At 39.7% G+C, this 19402-nt stretch overlaps 1 protein-coding gene across 2 annotated transcripts in view; it reads right to left on the bottom strand.

Moving 5' to 3' along the window:
- RIMS2 (regulating synaptic membrane exocytosis 2) overlaps positions 1–19402 on the bottom strand; it is a 1859827-nt gene that overhangs the window by 411395 nt on the left and 1429030 nt on the right. Inside the window, exons 24-26 of one of the 2 annotated variants that reach the window (XM_086966100.1) lie at positions 10411–10590; positions 8339–8448; positions 6023–6055 (exon numbers count right to left, since the gene is read on the bottom strand). In XM_086966100.1, coding sequence (XP_086822226.1) covers positions 6023–6055; positions 8339–8448; positions 10411–10590 — 323 coding nt within the window. The remainder of the gene's footprint in view (positions 1–6022; positions 6056–8338; positions 8449–10410; positions 10591–19402) is intronic. The other variant, XM_086966101.1, reaches the window with a different exon arrangement.

The raw sequence follows: 19402 nt of genomic DNA, 5'->3' as shown, positions 1-19402 counted from the left end.
GTGCAGCCACTGGATGTGTGCCTAAACAAGCCATTTAAAGATCGCATCCGAGAACAGTGGAATGAGTGGATGGTTAGCGGTGAAAAAACATTCACAAAAGGAGGAAACATGCGTGCTCCACAGTTGGATGTTTTGTGCAACTTTGTCATAAAGGCCTGGAACGACATCGATGCAGAAACAGTCATAAAGTCTTTCAAGAAGTGTGGCATATCGAATTCATTAGATGGTATGGAGGACGACTATCTGTGGGAAGGTGAAGAGGATGCCGAAGAAGAGACCACATCATCTGATACGGAATTGGTACAAGATCCATACGATGACTGCCTTACAGATGTACCACAAGATCTCATTGACTTACTTATGAGATCAGATGACGAAGAGGAGGATTTTGAAGGCTTTTAAAGGGAACGTTATAAATCCTGTAGAAATCGCTTGGATTTATGGGAAGTTATGGAACGTTTAATGCACTTGCACTGTTTCATGCACTACGTTATTTATGTTTGCCGTACCGTACCGGTATATTCAGAAGTGACAGTTTTTGATATGGTTTTAAATAAAAATATTCCGAGTAAAGCAAGATTGTTTCTACAACCAATTTCTTTGCGTTCAGTCTTTCAGTTTGTAAAATAAACGCTTATAGGTACCCACTGCCCACTGATAAAGCCTTACTGCTCACCCAATAAACGCTTATAGGTACCCACTGCCCACTGATAAAGCCTTACTGCTCACCCACAGGGAGGAGGACTAGACTAATACGGTAAGTTCAAAATACCGGTACATACTCGGAATGGCTATGCTGCGCTGGAAGTGGGGGGTCGTCTTATACGGCGAGTATAGCACAAAACCTAAAATTTTTCTGCCAAAGTAGGGGGTCGTCTTATACGCCGGGTCGTCTTATACGCCGGAAAATACGGTAGTATCTATGATTGAGATGAGTAATGACAAGACAAGATTGTATTCTCATTCCATCCCTATTACATTTTTCAGAAATACATTTACTTGCTAAGTCTAAGGGCCTGATTTAAAGCTTGGTTACTCAGTCACAAATGCGGCAGATATTCCATCCACCTTATTACAAAAGCATTATATTCGATGGCACTTTTTTTTTTCCGATGGCACTTCTAATAAGGTGGACGAATATCTATCACATTTGTGGCAGACTAACACATATTATGGTGGTAGGAAAAATTTAACCATCATGTACAACATAGGCAAATACTGGTAAAAGAAGTAAGCAAGTTAGTGGGTTCAATTTAGCTACAAAATAAAACAGAGAGTAAAAACAGCCAAAAAGAGAGGTATCACCCACAGATGTTACAAAAGATCTGTAAACTAATTTATTAAGCGGCTACAGAGGCATGCAATGCTAAAGTAGTAGTGGAAGGTAAAAATGTGGAAAAATATAGGGACACTCCATGCTCTTCTTCATCTAATTGAAACAGCAACCAGTGGTGTCTTCTATGATCCCACTTAGATAGGATCTAGAAATTAAGCCATAGAGACAAAATCTGCTTTATTATCTATGAAGCGGTGGGTAAGTGTATAGATAAAGTCTCAACTAGAAAGCTACTGATGAGGCATTATACATTTTAGAATAGAGACTTCAAACCAACTTCTGTTATTTAAAGACAAGGCAATTGCTGGCAAAGTTAATAATACTTGACCCATTGTTAAATCCTATCGCAATGTGCAAGATATTGATTGGAGCAATAGAGATTTTCTTTTTTTCTTTGGGGACATAGATAGACCCAGAGGTTGGCACCAATGAGCACACATATCATGGCTTTACAATTTATAGAGATGGTTGTGACATATGTTTTGCCTAATCAGAAAAATCTATTCCCCTGACAGTTCCAGTAACTGGATTGAATGAGACATGAATTCTAGGATTCAGGCCTTGTGCTAGGATTTTTGGCACTCTGATTGAAGTGTTGTGCCTCACTGTCAGATCTAGTTGATACCTCTAACTAGCATTTTTATAACTTTTTCATCTTTTTAAAATTGTTTTTATTTAACAAAACTAGTGAAGGTATTGCACAGTTTGTTTTAAGTTAACCTTATGAGGAATTTTAGTGCCTAAAAAACAGGGTGCCCAGTACTGGTGGGAGACGTTGGATCCTGGCCAGATGGTCAGGATAGACATTGACTAAGTAAATTCCCAGCTAGTATCAATGCCCTTGCACGTATCTCATTTGCTCTGGCCATCAGACACCCCTGATCTAAAATGCTTGAGGGACTATGGTAGGGTCATACCTGGAAAGCCCTACATGTGATTGTGTCTTCTGGATAATAAACAGGCTTTTAGAGGCACCACTTTATCAGGATTGTTTGCTGGTAGGATAGTACCTCTGAAATGCCAGTAAAGCTGTGGTAGATTCAGCTACAGCCTGGCATGTAGGAAGCTATATATGCTTAAATTATGATTTACCCTGCTTTAGGCCTATATATTAGTGCTTATGAAATGTCAGAAAGACTAGTGTTGAGACAACCAAGTTAGGCATACACACCTTACATAAGACAGGCTATTCATAACTGACAAATGACTGACTATGCCAGTCTGGGCTTATCGATGCCTACTCAAACGTTCATAAGCATATGCATTTTGGCACAGGCATTTTTGAAAATCTTTAAACCTGCCCACATGTCATCTACCTTTTTCTGCTTAATAAGATGGTAAAGCAAATTATCATAACTGCTACCGAGATCTGCATATACATTGTAGGTCAGATGCAAGTCATTCCACTAAGTGATTCCTGGGTTTACAATAAAGGATAGGTTTGCAGCCTAAAGGTCAAAGGTCTAAATCCCAGCAAAATCGAAACGTGGGGTGAATTACCTAGAGATACATATGCCTGTTTAAAATCTGCACCCTTTCAAGGTCAATATAAAGATTACCACCGAGTTGCATGCTAATAACACCAACCTCTCTGTTAGGTGGTAATGTTTCTTTCGTGGCTGTTTCATATTATTAACATGAGGACTTACACGCCGGCCGTTAGCAAGAGATAGCTGGGAGCAATATGAGAAGTAATGTCAAAAGGCACAGCATCTTTGCAAATCCAGACTTTCTCAAAAACTCGGGAAGTTGAAACATTACCTAAATCGTTTTGTTTATCCCTTATCAGAATAAATGCAATCACTATTAGATTCTTGGTGGGGGAGACAGGCAAAGGTGAAGAAGGAAGTTATTGAGAGCACTGCACCATGCACTCTTGCCCTGACTTTACAATCTGCTGGCTCCAACTTCCACCTGTTCCAAGAAGTACTTCTCTGCTTAAGGAGTCTGTGCAATTGACCTGTCAGTCGTCCTTTATCATCTAACAGACTATGTTTGGCTATCCTGAATCTTCAAATTAGGACGTTCTACTCTCACCGACCAACATTTTACAACGGCATGATAATTTATCCATCAATTTTGATTTCCCCTTTAGCAACTCAATGAAACAATTTGAATGTTCTGTGGATGACACCCAAACCTGGAAGTCATGAAGTATGTCAGTAAAAGAACAGAGGGTAAAGTCAATAAATACCACACAGTCTTAGTCGTGTTGAACAGGTCAGCATTCAGGAAAGGGGCAAGTCTTCAAGACTAACCCAAAGGATCTATCTATTCTTATGGTATTCTGCAGAGGGGAGGTTAATTTCCATGAACACTGTCATTCAAAAAACAAATAAATGAAGATGCGAATTTACCCCAAAATGAGAGCGCTCACCTGATTATGATTACAAAGATTGGCAAGGTAAGAATAAGGTGTACCAGAACTAGTTATCATGGGAGTCCCTCATCCAGAATAAATCCCATGGTGAATGGTGGTCATGAAGGTAGCATAGGTTGACTGAATTCACATGTTTGAGGGGTCAGAGTGGACTAGCACAAATGGAGTGATGTACTAATTTCATTGCATTATATCACTGAATTGGGTATAGTATAGTGCAGACCTAGCAATGAGACCAAGGGAGTGCTGGACAACTGGTTTGGAATTAGGAGGAAGTTGAATCAGAAAGTTAAGGTGTGATGGGAGTGTGTTGACCAATTGTGTTAGCACTTGGCATCCTTTTAGGTTAGGCCAGTGGATAAGGATTGGTTGTTAGAAGGGGCGCTGAAATACTCCTTGAAGGGAGGGGGTTGTAAGCTCCTTTTGGATGTTAGGTGGTTGTTGTTCCACTGTCTCAGAGTATATATTTGAATTCTTTCTATAATAGTGTGTGTACATAAAGCATTTGTTCCACCCACATAAAGATAAACCTATATAGCCATTCAATACACACATATGCTTGGCCGTTGTGTGTTTAAGGTACAAGTCAAGCCATAAAAGACCTACATAGGAGAAATCTCTCTGTTACAATACCATACACCAATGACAGTCTCAAAGTAATTGTTTCAAATTGAATAACTGACTAATCTAATTTTATTCATTTTACTAAGAATTTTCTTTTAGTTAATTGTACAAACTGAGGTGGGGATAGCTGTGATGATTTTAAAATTGATTAATTTTGTTGGTTTATTAGGATCTATGGAAGGGAATATGTGCGAATTTTGTAATTGCTTTTAGATTTTTTATTGTGTAAACTTTTATGATTCTAATGAATCTAATAAAGTTATTTGATCGAACAAATAACTGACCCTAAATAAGAACATCACACTGTTAAGATGTGAAGCAATTTGATTCCCCCTACTAAGTCCCCTTAGAATTGAACATTAATGCTAATGGTTTTTATCACAATCTAATTACAAGACCTTACAGAGTCAGTTTAAACTTTCATAGGCTATTTCGCAGAGTTTCATAAAAAGTCAACCGATATTTCATAGGTAAGTTAAAATGGGGTATAGCACCCATCTCTTACATATACTGTACTGAAAAATGAATGTACATTATTCAGTAGGAGGTTATTTTGTGAAGCACATTGAGATCTAACTAACACAAGAAAAGTATTTAGATAATATTCGTAGTGCCTTATTCTAGAAGCATGCTTGTGTACTTCTAAAGGTACGTACTACTGCAAATAGCTTCTCTAGTTATCTTCACTTTAGGTCCAATTATAGGTGTTTCCTTCCAGCTTCCCATGCATATTAGACCTCTGTGGATTTCCAAGTTTTCATGATGAAGAAACAGTAATTTAAAGTTCTAAAAATGGCCTACTGGAAATATTTTAATTTTTTCACCAGGAAAATCAACAGATAGTCAAAGAGCGTCCATATGTATTGCTGTTTAAAATGTAACCAAAGTGCAGGGCCTTAACATGTACTTCTCACTCATGCCAAAACTTTAGTGTTTAATTCAAAGCCAAAACTAACAATTTATAGTAGTCCTACAAAGCTTCAACTTTTCTTATGAAGAATTATTACAAGCGTTTGATCACATCAGGTGTCGATCAAATGTAAAAGAGATATACTGTAGCACTCTTGCAAAGATATTTATGGATGTATGAAGGCATATACCAGGGTGGTGATCTGTGAAACCAACAACTATCAAAACACACTCTGAACACCAGGAGAAAGAGCATAGACAGAAATGGGAGAAAAAGAACTATATGAAGCACACTCAAACAAACAGGCTGAATGACACAGAGACTGCAATTGATATTGTATAGGCTATCTGGAAGGGGAAGCTGCTAATGTTACTTGGCTCTCACTCCTTCACAGCGGGGCTAGCGAATGCCGCAGAGGTTAGGGTCCACTAGATACCACGAGGGAGCACTTAAGGGGTTAAAGTTTAACGTTAAGCAGAACATTATTTTTACCAATATAAAAAACTCCAATCTGAAGTGGCAGTGAGTTTCCTAGATGTGGGCTAGGGCCTGGCCCTTAACTTGGGCACGAGAAAGTATGTACTTATAAGTGAAGACCAAGTATAATATACCAAAGGTGGAACTATCTTTTCATTGTAGCACACCTCTGAGCGGCCTAAAAAGAGACTGCACACGTGCACAAAATACATATCAATTGCAGTTGGGTTTATTCTTGCTTGGACAGCCCCCTAAAGGCTTTTGGCACAAAACAAACCCTCCGTTTAGTACAGACCTTCATAAAGCTCTATCTCCTTGTCTCCATTTTCTAGGGAAAATAAAAAGGGGGGAGAAAGAACCAGAGCACATGGGTTAAAACCATTTGCAAAAGGCACAGTATGCATCTTCATAAGAAAAAAAGAGCAGCAGATTTTCTTTTTTGATTCCGCAGTGGTCATAGCGACCTTATTGTGTACAACTTCCTATTGTACTATTTGGCTGTGGGAAACAAGGGTACAGCAAAAATAGAGATTAAAGTTGAGTCCACCATGGACATCAGCGTTCACCTGGCTGCACAGTGTGAAATCAAAGGAACCCATCACATTCTCCATACCTCCGTGGTACAACACACAACCACATTGTGTATTTCTTGGGATAAAGCCAGTTACACCTTTCATTGCTACCGAACATGTCAGTCCAAATGAGAAACTAGAGAACACTAGGCTTACATGGATTATTTATTTATATATCTTTACACATGTTTTTGGTGTATTTCTTACTTTCGGCGCAACCTCTTTTATCTACATGGAAACGTCATTAGGCTAAATGTTTTTATTAATACGTTATGATACTGAAGCACTGCGTATGAAAGTTTACGTTCTATTTACAGGTTCATAAAATGTAAATAACAAAAACAAACTACAGATCCGAGGTAACTAAATGCCTGGCAAATTGCATGCTAAGCTCTCAGATCATGTGTTTCGTTGGGGTCAACTTTTTTACCCCAACCACCTGCGCTTGCTAACAGATATCCTTTCATCCTACTGTAAAGCAGTTCTACACAAGTGTCTAACAAATGTAATATAGTCTGAAAGGACTGCACTAGTGGTATGGAAATATCATTTTGGATGTACCTTAAGGTTTTGGTGCGGAACTGAGCGAGATCAGACTGGAGAAGATCAGAATTTCCTGTCCATTTTTTCAAATGTAAGTGACCTACAGACCTATAGCTTCTGTAGACTGTACCTCCGCCACTGGGCAATGGAAACCGCCACGCACACTGTCCTTTAGGGAATATACTTTAGCAATACCTGCTCGGAGCCTCTTAGCCTCATAGCTCTGTGCACACTAGTTATTATGCCGGCAGTCATTTATTGATTTCATATGACAGGTTGAGCTGCTGTATGTTTGTGTCTAGAATTTACAAGTACTCATAATATTTCCCAAACAACCACATAACACAAATACAAATGTGGTACATTATAATCTAAATCAAGCCACTCTTCTGAAGCATGGACAGCAAGTGCTTTGAAATGCGTTTCTTTGCCTTAAAAACACCTGTCAGCTTTGCAGTCACTGTATACCATAACCACAGAGGACATTGTCTAGTATCCATTTGAAGAATTTCTACAGCGGCAGAAAGAAATTAAATTTTTCTTCTCGTCATTATGTGAGTTTTTAAATAGACTAACTTTTAAGGCTGCAACTGTAAGCTTGAGAGCGCCATTATGGCTGCCTCTCTCGCCTCCGTAAGGCGATTAGCCTCTCCTAGACAAATGAGGCATTAAAGCTGGCGCTCCCACCCCCAGAAGGTTTTGCTTCTGCGAGATCGCCTACGTTGAACCAGCCCAAAACCAACCACAGAGCCACATATGTTCCCCAAATGGAGCAGTCTTCTCCACCCAGCCATGAGTAGACCTAGCTGTCTCCCTTAGGCACAGCTGGCCGTGTACAGGAACCCCACACTAATAACAACTTAAAGGGCGACTTCCATTTTGGGTGGACCTGAAAAGAGATTCCAGCAGTATTTGTATATATGCAGAATAAGCACCCTGCACTATTTGTCAACACGTTTTTGGCAGGTAAATCCTGGCAACCTCTTGTGGACAATTGAAACCAAATTCCGATTTCTGCTCGCTGGAGTTCAGAGTGCACAAATCATGATTTTGTAACCTGGAACATGTCCTAGGGTCAGCAAGTCAGAATTCACAATATTTGGCAAGATCCTTGCTAGTTTTTTACCGGCCATAAACACGTGGGCCCATAGCGTAGGATGCATTACTGGCACATGGAGAAGTGACATAGGTACAATTAGTGCATGGGTGAATACTGGTCGACTAAATAGGAGTTTGAACCTGAAACGCAATTAGCCCTGTGTTTGTGATTTGGACCATTGTATGTTATGTATAATGTATACCGTGGAACAAGCATGAAACCTCTACAAAGCATTTCTCAGTGACTAACCTCAGAAACAGCATTAATGTACACCCTTTGCCGCTAATTCCAAAAAACAGACATAAAAGTAACCCAAAATGAAAACCATTAATACTTTTAGACTTTCATTCTTGGATGAACTGAAAAGAAGAGCCACTATTTTTAAATAAAGACTCACTTCTCTCCAGGGTCCCTTTTGGTGGAAGCTGTGGTAACTGGCGACCTCTGCGTCCGGCCAATGGTGTGTTGGAAGGGCTTGTTTGGACAGAGCCAGTACGAGGATGTGACCTACAGACATACATTGAATTGAGAAAATAAAGTTCTAAAACACAAAAAATCACATTCATTGGTCATCATAAAAACAACTGGAAAGATGTGTTCAGTAAATCAAAGCTCAGTAGAAGCACCACATTAAAAGCATGGCTCTACTTCGTTAGATTTCTATAAATGAAACGTTTTCCATGTTTACGTTTTGCAAGAACATTAAACAACCACAGAATTCAAACTGTTGTAATTTCAAGTTTTTGCCATAAACATAGTATTTATCAATATAAAAGACGCACACATAGGTGCACTTCACATCTCCTGTAAGGAAAGCGAAGAATGGGTTCACTACCTCTGGTACCTTAACATATTGTGCCTGGTCTCAACAGTGAACGTTTTCATTGCTTTGTTTCTGTACAAACTCACTTTATAAACAGCTCAGAGAAAAGTAAGTCACGTTTCGACCTCCCTATCACCACCTGCTCCTATTTACTGAGTATGTTAGAAAGTTTCTTTTTGGAGGTAAAAACCGTTAACAGTATCTTTAGAAAGTCTACAAAGAAACATTTAGTAATTGTCTCTATGTTAGCTCAAAGAGTTGCACATCTTCTGAAGTGACTGGGCCATGATTGATTAAACATGAAACACATTTGATTGGTGAAGATTTATTAACAACGATTTGCTGTGCAATGTCAAGTATAAAGCCACACCCTGAGTCTTATGTCTACTGGAGCACGTCGTTAATAATGTTAAAGTCAAGAGCATTAACAGAAGCTTATAAGAAGCAAAAGAAAAGAAAGTGACGACATATACACGGCCAACCTAGATCCCCTACATTGGAAGTGTAAAATTACGTGGTGCAAAAATGTAAAGCAGTGCGCGGCCCACGAAGGAGTCAGCAGGGGTACCACATTAAGCTACGGTAGGGTGCAACAGGCAAATTCAATGTCGTTGTACATGTGTTAATGATTTCTTAAAATCTGCATTAATATGCAATATATAATCTGTTGGAGCTAGCACACATCCATTACCTAAATCCCCTTTCCTTTCTGTCTGCCTTCTACCACCGATTAATATCTCACTTTTACTAAACAATGCTGAAAGCTGACCCTGGCTTTCCCCTTTGACCCTTAGCTTATACGTCTATTTAAATCACTGCCCATCATATCATTAACATATGGATTTAAAATTCAGTTAAACAATCTGCTAAAGTGCACGCTAAAATAATGCACACCCAACCTACGCAGTTGATGGAACTACCACCTGCACAGTTTTGTAGTAGGACACAGGAGCACATTTTATGTTACATCAATGACACCAACAACATAACAGTTAGCGTGCTTAGCAATGTTATCAACACCAAACGTCCCGTTGGGGAGGCACCACTCCAAATCCGATTTCTTCATCAAAGTTTCTGTGATATGACACCACTTACTCTTAGACACACTTACGGTGTAAATTATCAATATGATGCAATAGCAGTTCAAATTTGTGACAAAATGGCTCATGCAACAGCAAATTGTAATTCAGTTCAAATGAGCTGAATAAAACAGAGAACAGGCAATCAGTAGAGCTAAACTAAAAATTATATATATATGTATATACAGCTACTACAAGAAATCAACGAGGCATTTGATGGGATGGTAATAGCTCCAGTAGTGATGTCTGATGAACACAAATAAGTTAGCATTCTGTAAGAGAAAATTATGATAAAAATGGAGTGTTTTCTGTGGATACTACCCAACAAGATTTCTGTATGTAAGGAACCACGAAACAGATGTAGATAAAAACTGTTAGTAAACAAGGTACAAAATGGCATCCACACCATTATATCCGCTACAGAATATAAGTAGTGTGTTGGAAAAATCAGGGTTAGTATCTATCACTACTAGTGATCAGCCAAGAATGGAAGGAAATTAGCTACTGGGAAAATAAAATGGTGATTTGGTGGGGCAAAAGAGGGAGCAGTCTGATTGTCTTTTTCACCTCGATAAGGCAGGTGAAGGAGGGGCAGATCTTCCAGTCACTAGTGAAGGCATCGATCTCATGAGATTTGAGTCAGGACGCTCAGTGGACCGGGAGCGGGAGCTGGTCCGCTCGAGCACGGGACGTTGTTCTGTTGACCTGGATCTTTGATATGGATGTCTATCTGCTGCTGCACAATTCCTGTAATGTCAGTCAAAAATCTGCTTAGTTGACCACGAGGTTTATTACATGTATGCAATACTGTACCTTTTGCCATAGAAAAGTGCTTGTGGAGTAAAGATTAGCCATGAGCAAGCAGTAACACATTACACACGTGACTCAGATCTTAGCTGTCAGTACCAGCTAAGTGTATTTAGATTCATTTATGCATACTCGATACTGAACTGTTGCCCTATTATAAAACAATCAATTCATGAACAACATCAGTTACCTTGGGAACTTTGTTTCCTCTTTTACCCTGGCCTGCATCTCATATCGTTGATTTGAGCTTTTCTTCATAATGAGAACTATCATTTTTGAGGATGTATTTTAGATATGTTTCAGGATGTTTTAATTTAGTTACCCAGAAAGGCAGATGCTCTCATGTCTAGAGGATGGAATAATCAACAAAAGTGAAACCTAAAGGGATATAACACCAACCGAGTACTAACCCTATTGTCTGAAGTGAATACATACTTCACAAATATCAGCAAGTACCGGCCCTGTATTTATTGAATGTGGATAAGCCCAAAGAGGTACAAATCAATACATGTTGCCATGATAGATCATGAAAGAAGAAATTTCACTTACGTGTAATGTTAGATCCAGAAAGAATAGGCTACATAAAGTTCCTGAAATGGTGGCAGCTTTTTTTTGCACCCATTCTTGCATATGTCATTATAGCTCCTCATTATGCGTTTTAAAGGCTAGGTGATTATATTTACTTATTTGGGCCCCACAAGTCATTGATAGATACCTTACAGTTCACCTAGGGGAAATGGTAGATTAGGAGACTAATTGTGCTACACTATTCATTGTATTAATGAACAAGTTACTCAACTTCGGTAACGCATTACCTGATAGAGACAGGATTCAGCAGCATATTCCTTACTTTAGAATTCTCCCTCAGGTGCAAGACTGGATATGTAAATTTTTCCATAGTACATCTGCGCATCGGAAAAGTGCAACATGCGACTGTATCGACGTTGTCCACACGATGTGGCTCCAACTCCACAGAGTCCACATAACCCCCTCGCAGACGCGACAACGTTAGTTTCTTCCTTGCTACTTTCTGCAGTCAAAACATGGAGCCACATATAGAAACTACCTATTGAAACTGTGTGCTACAAAAAAAGACGCCCTATGCCAAATTATCTGAAAGAAAACCATTTAGACCAAAGAGGACTCAGTTCGCAAAGCAGACAGGATGGGAGGGTCATTAAGGAATCTGCGCCTAGATCCTGTCTCTACCAGATAATGCATTACAGAAGGTAAGTAACTTGCTCATCTGCTAGAGATATCTAACCCCAGATTCCTTACTTTAGATTCAAATACTAAAGTATATAATCCCTGGAGGAGGGTCTGCGGACTGACAACACCAAAAAGCCTCTAGCCAGAACAAAACCGGTCTAGAACCAGAGAAAAAGACCAGGCCTTCATAATAATGTAGGTGAGCAATAACATGCTACACAAATTAAAAAGTAAAGTCATAACAGAATAAAACGTATGTGAATACAATTATCCATGTTGGCATGACAAACTGTGGTAGAAGCCAACCAACATTATGAATAGAAAACTATTTGCACCCTTAATGGGATCCAAACCCATGCATGTTCACAGCATAGCACTACGGTAAGAACTACAGAAAGAAAAGCCCTAAAGACATTAAAAGCAGGGCGATGACGTAACCCATGAAAATAGGACTATTTTTTGCAAATGAACCTATAAATATAAAGCAGTTTACTCTCATATCCAGACTTGAACTGCGAGTTTGATACTTGTGAAACACAGAACAGCATGTCCTGCCATTGAGAAAGGTCCATCACCCATGGAAAAGCATAATGAAGGCTCTTTTAAAAAGGGTTGAAGATAACAATAGCAACTATTGTCATAGAAACAGTCATATACCTAGTAAAATCAACTAGAGATAATACAAATACATCTAGGATATCCCCAAGATATATACTTACATAGGAGTAAAATGAATAACTGCCTTTGTATTAACATGAGGAAAATTGTTAGACATAGATATAAAATAAAGCTGAGTAATAAGTCAAACAATACTGACACAGCAGTATGGAAATCATAGTGGGTATCATACTACGTAGGAAAGCAACTACCATCCACAACAACAGTGCAATGCAAATTGCCTGAGACACAACCAAGCCATAGTAGTATACATTGAATAAGATAGTAAGTATGGCAAAGAAACCTTGAAAGCCTAAGAAAACAAAGGTCAATACGTCACCCTACTATATGAATAGAGAACCATCTACAGATGATCCAGAAAGGGTCTCTCGAAACTAACCCGGAAAATTTAAAGGATTCTATAATAAGAAGAAAACAACAGATTTTGTAAATTCCATCTAGAGACAACACTCTGCAAAGTGTGAACCCAAACTACAAACAATTAGAGTTAGTTGAGTGATGAAAAAGAGTTGTTACCTAGAAGAGCAATGATCCTCCAACACAGAAAAAAAAGCCTTCAGCAAAAAGTAGTTGTTATGAGGCAACACCTATTCACCTCATGTACAAACGTTTAGGAACATCTTCATTGGGAAAGTACACTATAGGAGTGAAATCTCCTTCAGAAAATAAGAAAATCTTAAGTAATAATGCCAAACATCATATATAAAAAACAAATCTTAAGTAATAATTGATTTGAAAACTTATATAGCGCACAATTACCAAAGGGTGTCTAGGCACTGGACGAAAAGGTTGCCGGAGGAAGAGTAAGAACAGAGGTTGAGTTGGCAAAGAGCCTAGGCGCTGGACAAAAAGGTTCCTGGAGGAAAAGTAAGAACATAGGTTTTAGTTGAGTTGCCAAAGCCACGTTTTTAGTGATTTTCTGAAGGAGAGCAATGTTGAGGCTATTTTATAATTGCAAACATCAGATAGAATCAACCTAGAAACGACGTCCTTTGGAACACCTAAAACATCCTGACAAAAACCCAGGAAAATGAAACAATGTTTAAAGAACATTTATAACCAACAAATGCCTACATGAGTGTATAGAATAGCCACCAAACTGTTATAGTTACAAAACAGACCATTAAGAGCAAACAATATAGGGGTCGATTCGGATGTATTAGAAAGGCCTCCTAACGGCATTTGCTCCGTCTGAATCGGATCAGGAACGTGTCTTTCCGACCGAATCGGAAAGGCTTCCCAAACCAATTCAGTCGGGATGATTTCCAAATCGCATACTGCTCGGACCCATAGTGTTTTAAGACTCACAAGATGATAAAAACCTGGTCCCCATTCACTTAATCTAGCATAAATTAAGTATTTTTACTTTCATCAATAAGGAAAATCTCCTATTGCTTGAATGTAAAGCAAATCCCAGAGTTCGAAGTAATACCCACATACATTGTTAATGTAGGGTACAAACTACCTTTCCTGAGGACACAAAAGATTAAAATAGTTATATTTTTAAACCGAAACTCTCAGTGCTGCACAATCCCATCAATGGAACATCATTCTATTAACCCCTTGGCCGCAGCGCTAATTTCGCAGCAGGAGGGTGGGGGGTGAGCGCAGCAACGCCATACTCGTGACGGAACCACGGTGTCATGAGTCACGAGCGGCCTGTGTTCATGACGGCGTGGTTCCGTCACGGCCGGCCCGCTTATTAATTCGCCCACACAGGCGGGGAATTAATGCCGCGTAGGAGGAGTGGCAGCCGCATGATGAAACCACGCCATCATGTGCACACTCCGCCCATGGCTCATGACGGCGTGGTTCCGTCATGAGCAGGCAAGGGGTTAAAGGACAGCAAGATTAACCCAAACATAGGTGTAAGGTCACAAAAATACTATATATATATATATATATATATATATATATATATATATATATATATATATATATATATATATATATATATATATATATATCCAGGCAACCATACACAAGTCCTAAACTCCACAGGACAGTATGAAGTACGGACAGAATCGACGTATTCTTCAAAAGTTCATTTATTGGCGTTTAGAGCAGCAGCAAAAACATTAGTCACTATATATATATAAGCCACTGTCACATTTTAACAACAGAAATAAGAGGATTATTTCAAATAACTCTCTTACAATATGTGTTCAAAAGCTGAGCGATCTCAGTTCATGATGTCTATATATAACTGCGTATCCAGCATACAAAATATGCTCTACACAGAGGATGTAACAAACCATAATGGTTATCAACTCTTGAGCATAAGCTTTTCTACAGAGTAAAGAAAAATCTACATGGCCTGTGTATCAGGCAGCAACCCATTAAGGATTAAAACAGAAATAAACACGTGAAAAGCTGTCAATGACAGACCCAATTTAGAAAATCACCTCTTCTACACCTAATAGTAATTAGAAATAAAGAAAACCTATCATATGCTAGTAGGTAACATCTTAAAAGAATACAACTTCACTAGAAAAGAGTCCTTTAGAATAACTGCTCATATAATATCCATGATAAAACGTCTAAAGAATCACAAGGTTATGTAAACAACCATAAACCCCTGCAGATAGCAGAAACACAACACTGGTGGCCACCAGATGAAATGTATATTCCAACTCAATCATGTAGAGACATTTCCTCCTTACAAGAAGAAAGAAAGAATCCAACCAAACCATTCAAAGACATGCCTAGGTGGCTTTGTCACACTGACCAGCCCTGAATCGTAATAAAACCAAATCAGCACGTACCCAAAACAAATGTACACTATAAGGGCATATCTTTCTGGCTATTCTGTACAGCCTCTGAAAACATAGATTGACGCAGTCATGCATGTCTGCACAGCGGCTCTGACTGAGCTATAGCTCTACCCACTGAATCATGGTGAATTTAGTATCTTCCCTGCCATCTTATATTACTTGAAGGAGTCTACCCCTGGCTTCCTGGGGTAGAGAATGCACCAGATGCGCCACTGAGTCCCATAAAGCATGAGAAAATCTGCCCAAAACACATGCTGTGTTCAGAGACCTCAAGGCTGAACTAAAAGAAACTTATATATTCCTTTCACAGTATTCCAGCCATCTGGGCACTTTATTTGGTGGAACTAAAGTACGGAGACTAGGATCCGGCGAAGCCATAGCAGCCTGTCCCCCCAGTCCTTTCGTGCTAAGATGACCCAAGAGACTAACTGGGTTCCCAGGGATGGTTTGATGCCTGTGGGCCACAGCCCGTTAAACTAGAGCACCCGTAACAGACTTTGCCCAAGCTCCTAACAGAAGGTCATACAGAGACTCATTATAAAGGAGTAAAGAATCCAGTCCCATCTCACCTTGGTGAAGAACTCCCAATAATGGATCTGTGGATAATTCCACTGAGGGAAACTGGCAACCTATGACCACAGCTGTTTTCCTCAATATGTTTGCATAAGAGGAACCCGCCTCTGTTGCCATACCAGGTGGAGTAAGTAAATTTGAAACTGGGGAGGACACATGCCCACTATCTCACCCAGTTCAGTCAGCCAATTGTCCTCCAAAAGAGGCTTTTTCAGGACTGCCCAAAGTGTCTTGACACCCCATAGTCTCTCTTTCACCTTCAAAATTGTGCGATTCTATAGGGAAAACATTGACAGAGACAGATGGAGATTTGCCTAAAGCAGACAGCACCACTGGTGCCGATGCAGCGTCGCATTGACATAAGAAAGAGTAATGGGCTCAGTGTTGATCAGTGCTGCCATCAGTGGCAGACCTGACCCGAAGGTGGTAGCCCCAAAGGGCTCTGGACCAGCACGGCCTCGAATCTGATAACGGATTCAGAGGGCCCAACTGACAACGAGGGCAAATCCGCCGGCAAGGATTCAGTCAGGGCACCTCTCCCCTCCTTGGGGCACAAAAGCCTTCCAGAGGAGAGCCCAAAGACTTTATGCAGAGAATTGTTACATTCTTGCATGTGGGCTGGAGCTGTCCCGGCTCCAGGGAATATTGGTAGGTGAGGGAAAGACTTCTGTGAACACTTCGCAACCAAAGACTGGGAGAAATGTCAGGGATGCACTAAAGTTTTGACCGTTTATCCTTCAGAGCCTCTTTCGAGGTCGACAGCCCCCCACACAAACAGCTCCTCAATCGGTCTCTGAACGTTAACGAGGATCGACGACGACGCAGCTCCTCTGATAGTCGTGCCAGCAGAAGTTTCATACGACGCTCCCTCAACGCCTTTAGCCGAAGACGTAGACAGGAACCACACTCCTCGGAGTCATGGTGTTCTCCAACGCACCACAGAGATATGGTATGAGGCTCTATAGCTGACATCTGTCAGATACAAGACATCATCAAAAAGCACACTGTTTCCTCAACAAAATGTCAAGACGGGCCGAAAAACGGACCCCTAACCACTCCAGATCCACGCTGCAAGTGCAGAAAAGATGGAACTGACGCCAGTACATCAGTGAGGGGGTTATATGGACTCCATCCATGTCACATAGTGAGGACATTGTTGATACAGAGCCGAGTTGCACACTCTTCTAACGCACTATGGGAACATTTCCGGATCCAGTCTCGCACCTGGGGAGGATTCGAAAGTAAGAAATCTGTGGCTAGATGTGTATCAGATATTCTGCATTTGCCATCCGGAACTCATACTGATGGCCAATTTGTTTTTTGAAAGTTAATAAATATGCATATTTCTTCACTGTGCAGCACTGGTGGTAATGAGCCATTGAAGACCCACTGTTAGACATTCATAGCACAATAGTCTGACACACTCCCTTCGTAATGAACCAATACTTTGAAGCACCGGTTCAAGGTACTGGAGGAATGTCTCCTGCTAGGCTTATACCTACGACTGGCTGCCACAGCTGTAGTACCCACGCACCCAAGAGATACCAGAAGAGCAGTTACATCATTGGGCAGTCCATCATTTCTTTAAATGTCAATGAGAAAGGATGGAAGGAAAATATTGAGCAAAAAGGTAACATGTAACAGAGTACATCTTTGTCTTCATATGCATCTTAACCTAATATGGAGTAAATGAGTGTCATGTCTTTTTGAATGCAATTTCCATGACGTGAGCATTGTCTCTGAGAGTGTTTTCATAAACAGTTTGCTATTAGGAAAGAAACAAGGGGTGCTGTTGACTAGGAATTCCCTCCACCACTACGATCAGCCAAAACAGTATAATTTACAGGCACGTCTTCATCTTCAAGCTTTTTTCCTTCTTCACAATCACAAACATAGGTTTTATTCGAAGGTAGAAACATAACCCAGGAACAGGAAGTCAGGGAGCGGACCATTCTTCTTCCAAAGCAAAGTAAAAAAGGATGCAACGCATTCTCCACAGACACAGAACTACAACGTTTCCCTAATGCATTACATAGGCTCAAGAGTTTGAAATAATTAAATGCCCAACTAGATCCTGCTTGGGCAAAAACATAACCAAAGCAAGTGTCTTCTTTCTAACCCCAGAGGTTTTATAGACCCCTCCATATCTGCAAGGTACCATAAATGCTTGGCTTGCATTCCCATCATAAAAAGTGTGAAACCTATGGCATTGTGTAAAATTGAGGGCCTGGTGCGACCTTGAAAGTGAGCAGATATTAAGTTCCAGGAGCTTTCTTGCTAACAAATCTGTGATAAGTGATACTTGGAAGAAGAATGGCCTTCATCTAACCCAATATTTCCCTGCAATTTCCAGTTTTCTAACTTGTGTTTTAACGCAGGAATTAACTAATGGCTGCAGGTAAAGGGTGGTAAACTGGATAAAGATCTTCTGCACAGACTAATTGCGGCATTGCTCAAGATAAAATAGTGTTTGGGCTAGACCCCAAAGCGGTGTACAGCAATCTAGGTAACAAAATAAGAAAGCAAACCTATCTGCCAATAAAACAATTTTATGTCAGATTGTTTTTTTGTTGACTTGAATTAATAGAGATCTTTTCAGAAAGGATGCACTTTTAATCGTTTCCTTTCTGTTAGCAAAATGCTAAGGAGCAACATCTACTTGTTGAATTATATATTTAAAATGTCAACTCTTTAGATGAATGAGGCAACATACAGGACCTGTCCAGAGTCAAATAAATATAAGGTCTGTTGATAGAAAATATTAGAAATGTCAAACTTTAATACAGACTATGTCATAGAGCAGGATTATGCCCAGAACAGATACAGATAAATGATCCTCCATAGAAAAGAATGGAGCAGAGAAACTGACTTTTTCTATGGAGACAGCACACCACTAGAAAGAATAGAGATAATACTAAAAAAATTAAAGTGAAGGAACCAGATCACTGAAAAGGTGTTACCAACCGAAAAAAGTTGTTATCAGGCATGATTTCACATGGAAATAAAAGATAATAAAAAATACACTGAACAGAGCAGTATTCTTGACAACCATTAGCCTGTAAGATACATGTAATGACTATAACTGCCACTTATCCTCTTGAATAGCAGCAGAAAATGCAGTTAGTGAGACTGTTTTATGTGTTATTCATGGTCAGAGATGATGCTCAGGTGGTTTGAAATGGACGTAAGACAACATGTCAAGACTGTACAAAATTTGTAAATAAAAATAATGCATTCAATAGTTTTACTTCTATTTTCAATTTATGTCTGCATTTCCAAAGAATAGTCAAGATGAACAAGTTATTTGCCTTTGGTAACCCTCTTTCTGGAAGGGATTCTAACTGCAGATTCCTTCCAGACAATAGGCTTTGTGAACCTATGGAGTGATGCTCATGTAGCCGCATGGCAGATGTACAGACTCAAACACAGTAAGGGGCATCCCTGTATCCATTGGAACCTGGCTAACTATACAATATAATAAACAATGGTTCCCTCTGAGGAAGTTCAAAGTCTGTACT

This window comes from Lissotriton vulgaris, chromosome 4_1 (genome assembly GCF_964263255.1).
Source record: "Lissotriton vulgaris chromosome 4_1, aLisVul1.2, whole genome shotgun sequence".
NCBI lineage: Eukaryota > Metazoa > Chordata > Amphibia > Caudata > Salamandridae > Lissotriton > Lissotriton vulgaris.
Note: the sequence above shows the minus strand (reverse complement) of the source record. Positions and strands in the feature narration are given on the sequence as shown.